At 40.4% G+C, this 15,898-nt stretch overlaps 1 protein-coding gene across 1 annotated transcript in view; it reads left to right on the plus strand.

Annotated features, from left to right (window-relative positions):
• The first annotated feature begins 15,090 nt into the window (after positions 1-15,090).
• The window catches only part of LOC109870511 (KH domain-containing, RNA-binding, signal transduction-associated protein 2), a 124,380-nt gene continuing 123,572 nt past the window's right edge, over positions 15,091-15,898 (plus strand). The window contains 1 exon segment of the mRNA XM_020461035.2: positions 15,091-15,463. Coding sequence (XP_020316624.2) covers positions 15,373-15,463 — 91 coding nt within the window. The 5' untranslated portion in view covers positions 15,091-15,372.

Here is a 15,898-nt window from a genome sequence, read left to right on the forward strand (position 1 = left end):
CTTAGATGTGGTTCTTCTCACTAATGTGTTGAGTAACACAATCTGGTGTTGTTCACAGAGTGACAGTAGACTAATTTCCTACAGCAAGTCTAGGTCGAAATATACTTTACACCTATCAGCAAGTTTCTCCCAGTGAGTATTTCTTATTGTTGTATCCAAATACAATGTGATGTATGAGTAGCCCTCTGATACATGGCTCTAGCTGCTCCTTCCAACTCATTTGCACTTCAAAACTATTTGTACCTCAGAATCCTTCGCACATTTTCTCAACAGAACCTCTCATAGTACCTGCATGCAATTCATTCTATTGCATTTTTTTTAGGAGTAATAAGACAAATAGTTAACTACAACAGCCAATGGGATTTTCTGATTCTATTGATCTATGCTGTGTTGATGTTGTTGAAGTCATGATATTGAACAGGCCATCTTTCCACCCTTAGTTTTCTACTTTTCATCATGCACGAGCAAGGAGGTCGTACACTCTTAGAAAAAAGGATTCCAAGGGGGGTTCTTCGGCTCTCCCCATAGGAGAACCCCTTTTTGGATCAAGGTAGAATCTTTTTTGGTTCCAGGTAGAACCCTGTTAGGTTCCACTTTAGAATCCTCTGTGGAAAAGATGGCACCCATAAGGGTTCTACGGTACCTGGAACCAAAAGGATTCTACCTGGAACCATAAAGGGTTCTTCAAAGGGTTATCCTATGGGGACAGCCGAAGAACCCTTTTAGGATCTAGATAGCACATGTTTTTTGTAAGAGTGTAGTAGCTCAAGTCCACTATGTAATTTCATTGAATTCATTGTGTAAGAAACTGAAGAGAATCATGAATCATTGTGTCAAGATGAAGATTACAAAGAAACTGCAAGTGAGAGATACAGCACAGTCATTATGTGAAAATGTTGAACCTTCAATGCACAAGATCTGTACCCAGGACATTATGAAACATGTGAAGTAGAGATTAGATAGTGTTCACCTCTTGGATACTGTCCCTTGCTTCTATGTTGTTATACTGTATACTACACACTTTGTTTGATGATCAAAATTATAAATGAACATCACACTAGCCTGTTCCTCAGCTCTTCTTCAGAGTCATCACAAACACACTGCTTCTTGAAAGGGCCATACCACCATTTTTCAATGTTTCCATTGCTTTTCATTTCCTGGAATTGTTCATTGGAGTGCTTTTTTAACCTTTTTCTAAACACGTATGTTTCATGTGGAGATGAGCTGAGATGTTCGGCCGTCTTACCCTAGAAGGACAGATAGTGGATAAACTATGACTGTTTACGCTGTAGAAGTCAGCGAAGATCATACATTTCAGGGAACCAAGTGGTCAGATACATTCGTTGTACTTCTCAATCCAAGGCTAAACTGTATATCCCTTAACCTTTATAACCAGAACAGAACAGCCTTGAAACAACCTGTCATACCTGATTTCATGGCAGCACTAACAACACATGATTGAGTTATATGCTTTAAATTTGATTTAAAGTGTCACACATCACATTCGAACAGCTGCATTCATATACACAATATATACAAAAGTATGTGGACAACCCATCAAATGACTGGGTTTGGCTATTTCAGCCAAGCTTCCCTCCCCTCCCGTTGCTGACAGGTGTATAAAATTTAGCACACCGCCATGCAATCTCCATAGACAAACGTTGACATTAGAATGGCCTTACTGAAGAGCTCAGTGACTTTCAACGTGGCACCGTCACAGGATGTTACCTTTCCAACAAGTCAGTTCGACATATTTTTGCCCTGCTAGAGCTTCCCCGGTCAACTGAAAGTGCTGTTATTGTTAAGTGAAAACGTCTCAGAGTAACAAGGACTCAGCCTCGAAGTGGTAGGCCACACAAGCTCACAGAACGGGACTGGCGAGTGCTGAAGCGTGTAGCGTGTCAAAATCACCTGTCCTCGGTTGCAACACTCACTACTAAGTTCCAAACTGGAAGCACTGGAAGCAACTAGAAGCAGCGTCAGCACAAGAACTGTTAGTGGAGAGCTTCTTGAAATGGGTTTCCATGGTCGAGCAGCCACACACAAGCCTAAGATCACCATGCGCAATGCCAAGTGTCGTCTGGAGTGGTGCAAAGATCGCTACCCGCCCCAATGCATAGAGCCAACTGTAGAGTTTGGTGGAGGAGTAATAACGGTCTAAGCCTGTTTTTCATGGTTTGGGTTATGCCCCTTAGTTCCAGTGAAGGGAAATCTTAACGCTACAGCATTCAATTACATTCTAGAGGATTCTGTGCATCCAACTTTGTGGCAACAATTTGAGGAAGGCCCTTTCCTGTTTCAGCAAGACAGTTCCCATGCACAAAGCAAGGTCCATACAGAAATGGTTTGTGGAGGTCAGTGTGGAAGAACTTGACTGGCCTGCACAAAGCCCAACCCCATCAAACACCTTTGGGATGAATTGTAACGCAGACTACAAGCCAGGCCTAGTCGCCCAACATCAGTGCCTGACTTCACTAATGCTCTTGTGACTGAATGGAAGCAAATTCCCACAAAATGTTCCAACATTTAGTGTAAAGCCTTCCCAGAAGAGTGGAGGCTATTATAGCAGCAAGGGGGGACCAACTCCATATTAATGATCCCAGGATTTTGGAATGAGATGTTCAACTAGTGTTCAACTAGTGTCCACATATTTTTGGTCATATAGTATACTTCTCCCAAATGGAGGCACATTTTAACTTAGTTTTACTGACAAAAAATACATCTTGATTTTATTTTTCATTCTCTGAGGCTTTATCCAACAATAAACTGGGTAACGCACTGAGCTCATTCCATCTACCACTAATCTGTCAGTTATATTAGACAACATATGGGCTGGGCTTTAAACAGAGTGTTTGTATATCAGTAACCAACTGGTTTGCACATAGAAAATGTGAAAAACAATTATGCTTTAGGAAAAAATGCCTTATCAAATTCCCTTGCAGGGCAAGGTGTTACCTTTCATTCTCATAGCTGTTTATTCTTTTCGTTGCTTCAAAGGAGAAAACAATTTAACACAAAACAAGATACACAGCTTTTGAACAAGGAAATAGAATATGAGAAATGGTTATTTCCCCTGAATTTTTTGCCATAAATGGATGGACCATGGTCCATTGTAATTGCTGATATGCAATGTAGCGCTCTGAAGTACATTTTTTTTTATTACAATTACCTCTGTGAGGTCTAATATCTTATTATTTTCACATTTTCTGTCTTACCGGAGGCAATTATTAAATTCACTTTTACCAGGTAGCTAGCACTGAAAATAATTGCGGGTCACAAAGGGCATTGGCTTGTCTGAATCCTGCAAGGCTGCACTCCAAGTAGAGCTGGTGGTGTTGCCACTTTTAGCCAACAGCAATAGCAGGGATTATTAGCTCAAGCCTGTACTCTGAACCAGCCTAGATTCAGAGGTATAGCCCTGAATCTTGACCATGTTGCTGTGATTCACAGCACTATACAATGTAGGCTACTTCCATAAAAACACCAGCAGAGACAGTGCGGAGCTTGATCCGTATACCGAAGTCAGTTACATTTCATATCACGGTGTAGCAAATACATTTATTTCAATGCAATGATTGTGTTCCAAAACATTAGCCATTGGTAGCTTACTCTGGTCACTTATTGTACAATGCTGTTGATACAACACCTTAGATCACTCCAGAAACCATCTCAGTGATTTAGTCAAATCAAAAAGCATTTGTCACATGCTTTGTAAACAACAGGTGTATACTAACAGTGAAATGCTTACGTACAGGCCCTTCCCAACAATGCAGAGAGAAAAAAAGAGAAATAATAGAACAATAATACCACAAGGAATAAATACACAATGATAACTTGGCTATACACAGGGTACCAGTACAGAGTCAATGATAACTTGGCTATACACAGGGTACCAGTACAGAGTCAATGATAACTTGGCTATATACACAGAGTACCAGTACAGAGTCAATGATAACTTGGCTATACACAGGGTACCAGCACAGAGTCAATGATAACTTGGCTATACACAGGGTACCAGCACAGAGTCAATGATAACTTGGCTATACACAGGGTACCAGCACAGAGTCAATGATAACTTGGCTATACACAGGGTACCAGCACAGAGTCAATGATAACTTGGCTATATACACAGGGTACCAGTACAGAGTCAATGATAACTTGGCTATACACAGGGTACCAGTACAGAGTCAATGATAACTTGGCTATACACAGGGTACCAGTACAGAGTCAATGATAACTTGGCTATACACAGGGTACCAGTACAGAGTCAATGATAACTTGGCTATACACAGGGTACCAGTACAGAGTCAATGATAACTTGGCTATACACAGGGTACCAGTACAGAGTCAATGATAACTTGGCTATACACAGGGTACCAGTACAGAGTCAATGATAACTTGGCTATACACAGGGTACCAGTACAGAGTCAATGATAACTTGGCTATATACACAGGGTACCAGTACAGAGTCAATGATAACTTGGCTATACACAGGGTACCAGTACAGAGTCAATGATAACTTGGCTATACACAGGGTACCAGTACAGAGTCAATGATAACTTGGCTATACACAGGGTACCAGCACAGAGTCAATGATAACTTGGCTATACACAGGGTACCAGTACAGAGTCAATGATAACTTGGCTATATACACAGAGTACCAGTACAGAGTCAATGATAACTTGGCTATACACAGGGTACCAGTACAGAGTCAATGATAACTTGGCTATACACAGGGTACCAGTACAGAGTCAATGATAACTTGGCTATACACAGGGTACCAGTACAGAGTCAATGATAACTTGGCTATACACAGGGTACCAGTACAGAGTCAATGATAACTTGGCTATACACAGGGTACCAGTACAGAGTCAATGATAACTTGGCTATACACAGGGTACCAGCACAGAGTCAATGATAACTTGGCTATACACAGGGTACCAGTACAGAGTCAATGATAACTTGGCTATATACACAGAGTACCAGTACAGAGTCAATGATAACTTGGCTATATACACAGGGTACCAGTACAGAGTCAATGTTAACTTGGCTATATACACAGGGTACCAGTACAGAGTCAATGATAACTTGGCTATATACACAGGGTACCAGCACAGAGTCAATGATAACTTGGCTATACACAGGGTACCAGTACAGAGTCAATGATAACTTGGCTATACACAGATTACCAGTACAGAGTCAATGATAACTTGGCTATACACAGGGTACCAGTACTGAGTCAATGATAACTTGGCTATATACACAGGGTACCAGCACAGAGTCAATGATAACTTGGCTATATACACAGAGTACCAGTACAGAGTCAATGATAACTTGGCTATATACACAGGGTACCAGTACAGAGTCAATGATAACTTGGCTATATACACAGGGTACCAGTACAGAGTCAATGATAACTTGGCTATATACACAGGGTACCAGCACAGAGTCAATGATAACTTGGCTATACACAGGGTACCAGTACAGAGTCAATGATAACTTGGCTATACACAGGGTACCAGTACAGAGTCAATGATAACTTGGCCATATACACAGGGTACCAGTACAGAGTCAATGATAACTTGGCTATACACAGGGTACCAGCACAGAGTCAATGATAACTTGGCTATACACAGGGTACCAGTACAGAGTCAATGATAACTTGGCTATATACACAGGGTACCAGTACAGAGTCAATAATAACTTGGCTATATACACAGGGTACCAGTACAGAGTCAATGATAACTTGGCTATACACAGGGTACCAGTACAGCGTCAATGATAACTTGGCTATACACACAGGGTACCAGTACAGAGTCAATGATAACTTGGCTATATACACAGGGTACCAGTACAGAGTCAATAATAACTTGGCTATATACACAGGGTACCAGTACAGAGTCAATGATAACTTGGCTATACACAGGGTACCAGTACAGAGTCAATGATAACTTGGCTATATACACAGGGTACCAGTACAGAGTCAATAATAACTTGGCTATATACACAGGGTACCAGTACAGAGTCAATGATAACTTGACTATACACAGGGTACCAGTACAGAGTCAATGATAACTTGGCTATACACAGGGTACCAGCACAGAGTCAATGATAACTTGGCTATACACAGGGTACCAGTACAGAGTCAATGATAACTTGGCTATACACAGGGTACCAGTACAGAGTCAATGATAACTTGGCTATACACAGGGTACCAGTACTGAGTCAATGATAACTTGGCTATATACACAGGGTACCAGCACAGAGTCAATGATAACTTGGCTATATACACAGAGTACCAGTACAGAGTCAATGATAACTTGGCTATATACACAGGGTACCAGTACAGAGTCAATGATAACTTGGCTATATACACAGGGTACCAGTACAGAGTCAATGATAACTTGGCTATATACACAGGGTACCAGCACAGAGTCAATGATAACTTGGCTATACACAGGGTACCAGTACAGAGTCAATGATAACTTGGCTATACACAGGGTACCAGTACAGAGTCAATGATAACTTGGCCATATACACAGGGTACCAGTACAGAGTCAATGATAACTTGGCTATACACAGGGTACCAGTACAGAGTCAATGATAACTTGGCTATATACACAGGGTACCAGTACAGAGTCAATAATAACTTGGCTAGATACACAGGGTACCAGTACAGAGTCAATGATAACTTGGCTATACACAGGGTACCAGTACAGCGTCAATGATAACTTGGCTATACACACAGGGTACCAGTACAGAGTCAATGATAACTTGGCTATATACACAGGGTACCAGTACAGAGTCAATGATAACTTGGCTATATACACAGGGTACCAGTACAGAGTCAATGATAACTTGGCTATACACAGGGTACCAGTACAGAGTCAATGATAACTTGGCTATATACACAGGGTACCAGTACAGAGTCAATAATAACTTGGCTATATACACAGGGTACCAGTACAGAGTCAATGATAACTTGGCTATACACAGGGTACCAGTACAGAGTCAATGATAACTTGGCTATACACAGGGTACCAGCACAGAGTCAATGATAACTTGGCTATACACAGGGTACCAGTACAGAGTCAATGATAACTTGGCTATACACAGGGTACCAGTACAGAGTCAATGATAACTTGGCTATATACACAGGGTACCAGTACAGAGTCAATGATAACTTGGCTATACACAAGGTACCAGTACAGAGTCAATAATAACTTGGCTATATACACAAGGTACCAGTACAGAGTCAATAATAACTTGGCTATACACATAAGGTACCAGTACAGAGTCAATGATAGTTTGGCTATATACATGGGGTACCAGTACCCAGTCTATATGCAGGGGTACAAGGTAATTGAGGTAAACATGTACAAATAGGTTGGGATAAAGTGACTAGGCAACAGGATAGATAATACATAGTAGTGTATGTGATGAATCAAAAGATTAAGTGCATTTCTCTTGCAAGTGTTTTTCAATTATATAAAACAAATGTTTTTAACATTTATTTAACTAGGCAAGTCAGTTAAGAACACATTCGTATTTACAATGACGGCCTACCAAAAGGCAAAAGGCCTCCTGCGGGGACGGGGGCTGGGAATAAAAATAAATTAAATAAATTAAATAAATTTAATATAAATATACAAAAAACACATCACAACAAGAGAGACAACACAAAACTACATAAAGAGAAACCTAAGACAACAACATAGCAAGGCAGCAACACATGACAACACAGCATGGTAGCAACACAACATGACAACCACATGGTAGCAACACAACATGGTAGCAGCACAAAACATGGCACAAACATTATTGGGCACAGACAACAGCACAAAGGGAAAGAAGGTAGAGACAACAATACAACACGCAAAGCAACCACAACTGTCAGTAAGAGTGTCCATGATTGAGTCTTTGAATGAAGAGATTGAGATAAAACTGTCCAGTTTGAGTGTTTGTTGCAGCTCATTCCAGTCGCTAGCTGCAGTGAACTGAAAAGACGAGCGACTCAGGTGTGTGTGCTTTGGGGACCTATAACAGAATGTAACTGGTTGAACGGGTGTTGTATGTGGAGGATGAGGGCTGCAGTAGATATCTCAGATAGGGGGGAGTGAGGCCTAAGAGGGTTTTATAAATAAGCATAAACCAGTGCGTCTTGCGACAGGTATACAGAGATGACCAGTTTACAGAGGAGTATAGAGTGCAGTGATGTGTCCTATAAGGAGCATTGGTGGCAAATCTGATGGCCGAATGGTAAAGAACATCTAGCCGCTTGAGAGCAACCTTACCTGCTGATCTTTAAATGATGTCTCTGTAATCTAGCATGGGTAGGATTTTCATCTGAATCAGGGTTAGTTTGGCAGCTGGGGTGAAAGAGGAGCGATTACAATAGAGGAAACCAAGACTAGATTTGATATGCAGCTTTGATATGTGCTGAGACAAGGACAGTGTACCATCTAGCCATACTCTGAAGTACTTGTGTGAGGTGACTACCTCAAGCTCTAAACCCTCAGAGGTAGTGATCACACCTATGGGGAGAGGTGCATTCTTCTTACCAAAACAAACAACCTTTTTTTTGGAGGTGTTCAGAACAAGGTTAAGGGTAGAGAAAGCTTGTTGGACACTAAGCAAGCTTTGTTTTAGAGCATTTATTAACACAAAATCCGGGGAGGGGTCAGCTGAGTTTATGACTGTATCATTTGCATATAAATGGATGAGAGAGCTTCCTACTGCCTGAGCTATGTTGTTGATGTAAATTGAGAAGAGCTTGGGGCCTAGGATTGTGCCTTGGGGTACTCCCTTGGTGACAGGCAGTGGATGAGACAGCAGATTTTCTGACTTTATACACTGCACTCTTTGAGAGAGGTAATTAGCAAACCAGGCCAAAGAACCCTCAGAGACACCAATACTCCTTAGCCGGTCCATAAGAATGAAATGGTCTACCGTATCAAAAGCTTTGGCCAAGTCAATAAACATTACAGCACAATCTTGCTTAGAATTAAGGGCAATGGTGACATCATTGAGGACCTTTAAGTTTGCAGTGACACATCCATAACCTGAGCGGAAAGCAGATTGCATACCAGAGAGAATACTATAGACATCAAGAATGCCAGTCAGTTGATTATTGACAAGTTTTTCCAACACTTTTGATAAACAGGGCAAAATAGAAATATGCCTATAACAGTTAGGATCAGCTTGATATCCCCCTTTAAATAAAGGACGAACCGTGGCTGACTTCCAAGCAATGGAAACCTCCCCAGAAGGTTACAGGTTAATAAGGTTGGAGATAGGCTTGGCGATGATAAAGGCAGCAACCTTAAAGAAGAAAGGGTCTAAACCATCTGACAAGATTGTTTTTTGGGGGTCAAGTTTCAGGAGCTCCTTTAACATCTCGGACTCAGTGACTGCCTGCAGGAAGAAACGTTGTAGTGGGTGAAGGGATAAAGAGGGAGAAGCATCGGGGATAGTCGCATTAGAAGGGGTGGGAGACGAGGAAATGTTGGACGGGCAAGGAGGCATGGCTGAGTCAAATAGGAATCCTGACTTAATGAAGTGGTGAATAAAGACCTCAGCCATGTGCTCCTTCTCAGTAACAACCACATCATTAATACTAAGGGACATGGGCAGCTGTGAGGAGAAGGATTTATTCTCCAGGTCTTTAACCGTTTTCCAGAACTTCTTGGGGTTAGACCCACAGAGAGAGAACTGCTCCTTAAAGTAACTAACTTTGACTTTCCGGATAGCCTGAGTGCACTTTAAAAAAAAATGTGTTTGACAAAAAAGAGAAACAATACAGTAACAAATAAGGTTAAAGTGATTGCAGGACAGTTGTAGAAAGTGAGAAGTTCTAGAAAAAAGGTTCCCGAAAGGGTTCATCCCCATAGATGCGGTGCAGAGGTCAATGGAACTCGACCCAGACAATAGAAATGCATGGGGGAAAGTTGACGAATCCCCCAGCAAAATGAGCCTACATTTAGATTACTGTTTATATGTGTATTTCACACTATTTTCGGGTAAAAATGTATGTCAATCCCAATACATGTTCTTGTCATCGTCACTAATCAACTGTATTGCAGTTAAAAATGATTACCCTACCACCAGTGATTTCTGTATGCTAGTTATACTACTAGCTTATTCTGGACAAACGGTAGTTAGCATTTAGCAGTCACTTTTTCTAGACCTGAAAAGGAACAACTTCTAAATGTTATGAAAACAGCTACAGTAAATATATCCAAATAGGACTTAGTAACCACATTGTGGATCTGTTACAATACATCAGTCATGATGGAGTTGAAGAATATCCACTTTGTTAGATCAGATTTGTTGAATGGGTGCAAATCCGGCGTCCTTCTTTTATCCCCCACTGTCTGCGTTCCATTGACCTTTTAATAGAACCTTTTTGGTTCTAGATAGAACCGTTTTGGGTTCCATGTAGAACTCTCTGTGGAAAGGGTCCTACATGGAACCCAAAAGGGTTCTACGTGGAACCAAAAGGGTTCCACCTGGAACAAAAAAGGGTTATTCAAAAGGTTCTCCTATGGGGACAGCTGAAGAACTCTTAGGTTCTAGATAGCACCTTTTTTTTCTAAGAGTGTAGGAGAGCCATTTGGTCCCAAATTGACCAAACCTTAATATTACCTTCCCTTCACTGTCCAATTCTAGTTAATAATTCATACACAGGGATATTGGATTTCCACATTCTGGGTCCCTGCTAAAATAACAAATTCATCATCTCCTTTTCTGTTCCATTCACACTGGTTTTTTGACACATATATAAGGTTGCGCCATGTTGCACCTACCTAGTGAGAGCATTATGACTTTACAGAGGTTAAAATTATACCGCCAGATCTCATTATAAGATGTCATTTTGTAGTGCTTGTAATCATTTTAAATTTTCTTTGACATTTTTAAAAGTGTGCCATTTTTTATTTGCAATAACAGTGGACATTAATTTGAGGTGTCTTTTATACAATATAATGAAAATACAAGAAGTGTTAAATCAGTTTATAATTGTAACGGCTGTTGGGAGGAGAGGACCAAGGTGCAGCGTGGTACATGTTTATACCTTTATTGAAATAACAACGAGAACGAACCGAAACAGTTCTGTCTGGTGCAGACACAAAAACAGAAAACAACTACCTACAAAACACAGGTGGGAAAAGGCTACCTAAGTATGGTTCTCAATCAGAGACAACAATAGACAGCTGCCTCTGATTGAGAACCACTTCTGGCCAAACACACAGAAATAGAAAACATAGAACACAAAACATAGAATGCCCACCCCAACTCACGCCCTGACCAAACCAAAATAGAGACATAAAAAGGATCTCTAAGGTTAGGGTGTGACAATAATGTTCAGCTTATAGTAAAAAGAAAGTCATTTGGTTTGTGATTTAAAAAATTCGCTGCTGACATGGTTCAGAGCTGTTAGTGCTGTAATTGCAAGCCACAATGCATAAACTGCCTGTTTCTGAATCTTATGGACAATATAAATGCAAATCATCAATCAATGCGGACTGTCTGTCATGTTGGGACTCTGAATATGCAGTTTTATGTTTCGGCCACCAGAGAGCTGCAAGAATCCATCCATTTCAGATCACTATGCAGCTGTGGCAAACTAAAACAGTACATGAATGCATTTTAGACTGTGGCAGTGTAAGTGATTTTTCACATACTTTCATGATCTTATTCTTGGAATAACATTCATTAAAAAGTGTTTTTAAAGATAAATGTTAACTTTAGTAAAGTATTTGCGATGTGTCTGCAAACTTCCTGCCTGCCTAACTTGGCTGATCTGCCTTTGAGCACACTGCTGGAATTGTGAGATCATTTTTACACCTTGCAAAAGTTACACAGTAGCACATCCTTTCAAGTATTGTGCTTTGATAAAGGTGCACTCAAGGTACTGTCAGATCAAAGTTCAAATAAACTCTTCATTAATGGGTGTTCTTCCTTCTCAGAGATGGTTGTTACAGTCCCTTTTGCTATACTTGACCTTTTCCTCTAGTCTGTACATTCTTAATGGCCCATTTCCTGTGGTTTATATATACTTCCACACTATGAGGTTGGAATAATACTGTGAAATTGTGAAAATGATGATAATGCCTTTTTAGTGTAAGTAAGAGCTGTTTGGAAGGACCTCCTAAATGTTCCGTCAGTTTTGGTGGGATGGAGTTTTGGCCTGGCAGTAAATGAGTTAATAGACAAATAAGACAGCGGGTTCAAACCTCTCTGCCAACAACAGATCATCTTCCATTATACCTCGCCACTCAGACAACTCTCAGACAGTCCTAGCAAAATTCTTACTTGAGAAATTGTTCTTTGCTAAGAAGATAGAGTGTTTTTGTTTCTTTTTTGACCATTTGAATTGAAAACAATCACAGTAAGGTACTTAATTGTTACCCAGAAACAGCTGCATTGCACCTTCTAACAAATGTTGGTTCTGTTATTCATATGGTCATACATGTTTTAAAATGGAACATTACATCCCTCCTAACATATCTCGTACCACTCTGTCTTTGGACTATACAACCAAGCAGATATTACACAGGGGAACCAATCCGAGAAAAGATATCGCAGGTATTTTGCTGATATCATTCATTACGATAAGTAGCCTATACTAGAGAACAGTGAGGTTTGAAATGTAATACTATCGCTAATATGGGTGATTGTTCATGGAACAATAGATGGCTACAACCATCAAACTAGTAGTAGTATTTTAAAGGCTAATACAAAAAGATGGTGTCCCACATTAATGTTATAAACTTATCATTATATTTATAGTTATCACATCAATTCAGGCAATTTATTGTGATATGGATTTCTGTCCTTATCGCCCAGCTCTAACCAGTACAATCTCAGCAGTCATCTCACAAAATATTCCTTTTTGAAAGATGCTGACCATTATTACTAACTTTCTGATAATATGAATTTCCTCAATCCCACCTGTGGATAATTCTTAGAAATCACCAAATTGGCAATTTGTCTCCCTCCTTTGATTATCCTTTCCACCAACCATAGAACATCAACCAATGTCAGAAAGCATACAGCTTACAGTTTATACCGAATAAAAAAAAATCAGTTGGGAAAAAACAATCACCATTTTGTCATTGCATTGAAATACTGTTATCATTATAATAACAATGCAGGTTGCTACAGTATTTGTTATACCCAGGAGCATGCAAACTACACAACAAATTGACTTGGTCTTGTCGTGCAATTACACACGATAACACTCACACGTACACATGGATTTTGTATTGTAGATGTGTGGTAGTAGAGTAGCAGCCTGAGGGCACACACTTAATGTGTTGTGAAAAGGGTTATGAAATGTAATGTCATGTAATATGTTTTATTGAATATAACTGCCTTAATGTTGCTGGACCCCAGGAAGAGTAGCTGATGCGTAGGCAGTAGCATATGAGGATCCTTAATAAATACAAAATGTCAGAATCTGCTCTATGTGTAAATGGTCGCTCCGTGTAGCCATACGCTTTGTAGTAAGCTCTGCCTAAGCTATGAGATCACACAACCTTTGTGTTTTAGTGAGGATGTCTTTGTCCTTGGGTTCTGGAACATTCTCTCAGCCTCCCAGAGAGAGCACATCACGTCAAGAAACCAAATCCAATACGACTGAGCCCATCTTGTAATGGACATTGGTATAAGCTGCTGTATATGTGGCCTATAAGTGTCTCCGTTAAGAGGCTGTAGCAGTATGTAGAATGATTCATACTAGAAGGGTTGAAATTATATGATAGGTGATTATGCTCAGTTACGTTCCTGACACGCAGGTCTATAATCCATTCAATCATTAATGAAACGAGCTGGATTTATACAGTTGTATTGAGTGTGTGTGTGTGTGTGTGTGTGTGTGTGTGTGTGTGTGTGTGTGTGTGTGTGTGTGTGTGTGTGTGTGTGTGTGTGTGTGTGTGTGTGTGTGTGTGTGTGTGTGTGTGTGTGTGTGTGTGTGTGTGTGCGCACCTGCATGCGTGTGACCCTTCTGTAGGTTTGTTGTCACCACATTCTAATCCAACTTGGCAAGTAGAAGCTCGCAACAAATCCATTGATTAGTATTCATAGGCATAGCAAAATAAGCTCACTCAAACCACAAGGCAGGCTTGAGGGAACATTACATGCAACATTATTTTTCACATGTCCTTCCTACACTCTCAGAAAAGAAGGTGCTATCTAGAACCCAAATGGGTTCTTCAACTATGATGGGTTCCCCATATGATAACCCTTTGGTTCCAGGTAGTATAACACTTTGGGTTCCATGTAGAACTAAAAAAGGGTTCTCCTATAGGGACAGCAGTGGAACCCTTTAGGAACCCTTTTATCTAAGAGTGTACGGATTGACAAAACATTTTCTCCGAAGTGTGTGCAGTCTTTGGCCAGCATGTCCCGAGTATTTATGATATTTTCACATATAAAATGAAGATAAAAACAAACACCTCTTCTCACTTAATGTTTCATTGTGTTGGAACAAAACAAAAGTAAAATTTAAATTGTTACAATCAACTGTAATGGCTCATTTATATTGTGTCAATTAATTTTAGGAATTTCCATTGCAGACCAATTTGTGTAAGACAGCTGTTGCCTTAAAACCTAATTCCATTTTGGCCATGCATTTCTCACCTGCCACAGATATATTGTCAAAATACTTTTTGTCCAGTAAAAGGAATAAAGTAGTGGCAATACATGGCATTAATGTACGGTAGCCTAAGACCTTGCATTTCATTCATATTAACAGGTTTATTGTGTTGCCTATCTAACTTCACCGTATTTAAGTCACGTGTAGATCAGTTGGTAGAGCATGGCACTCGCAACGCTAGGGTTGTGGGTTCGCTTTCCACGGGAGACCAGTACGGATAAATATGAAAACGTATGCACTCACTACTGTACGTTACCCAGGATAAGGCTGTCTGCTAATTGACTAAAATGTGTCTGCTTGTTTCCACACGTGAGAAACTTTCAGCACCAAGGACAGCGGCTGAAGGAAAATATTCGCTGTAGCCTACTAAAACAGCGCATTATCATAACAGTGTTGAGATTTGTTGTTTGCGAATAGTCTGTCTCATATGACCAATCGTGTTTCAGAGGGGCGGGGAGCGCCACGCAGTCTCTCTGTAGCTAAGGTGGTTGATTCTCCGGGAGGGAGTGGGATGTGGAGAGATGTGTTTATAGCTCTGAATGTCGTTCAGTTCTCAGTCAAGCATCACGTGTAATTGAAGAGATTCCTTACGGATTTTCTTGCGGTAGCCTACCTATAAAGAGAATTACCAAGTAGAAGAGAGACGCGCATTCCGACCCTCTCATCACTTTTGTCGTCTCACCTGCACAAGCGGTGAACAGGAGAGGTACCTTATCATGGATCAGGAGAAATGCTTACCGGAGCTGATGGCCGAGAAAGATACGCTGGACTCCTCATTTGTTCATGCAATGCGTCTGCTTGCCGAAGGTAACGTGTCATTGTTTTGGCCGGTCTTTATCGCTACAATTATCAATGTGTTGTAGATTATTTTATTGGTTTTGTCTACCAGTCCATTGTGTCCACAGGCATCACATACAGTATGTTGGGAGATGAAGGGGTGGATGCCTGTACTGATTAGCTACGTCGTATTTATTATGCACGAGACTTACTGGTTAAATTGAACCAAAGGTGTGTTAAAATACATTAAAACCAGCTATATAACTTATCTATTCAAAGATTCCTTGTTGGTGTTGTTAGTGCCATCCAAGAGAAAATACAAGACACTTTAATCATAGCTTGTGTTACTGGATTTGTAAGAGAGACAGATAGTCAGAGAAACTTTCCCCAATAAAATTCAGCCTGGACCTCAACTCCATTTTACTAAATAGTAGGCTACAAATGTTTCCCACAAAATTGCCATGC

Source organism: Oncorhynchus kisutch, linkage group LG25, assembly GCF_002021735.2.
Source record: "Oncorhynchus kisutch isolate 150728-3 linkage group LG25, Okis_V2, whole genome shotgun sequence".
NCBI lineage: Eukaryota > Metazoa > Chordata > Actinopteri > Salmoniformes > Salmonidae > Oncorhynchus > Oncorhynchus kisutch.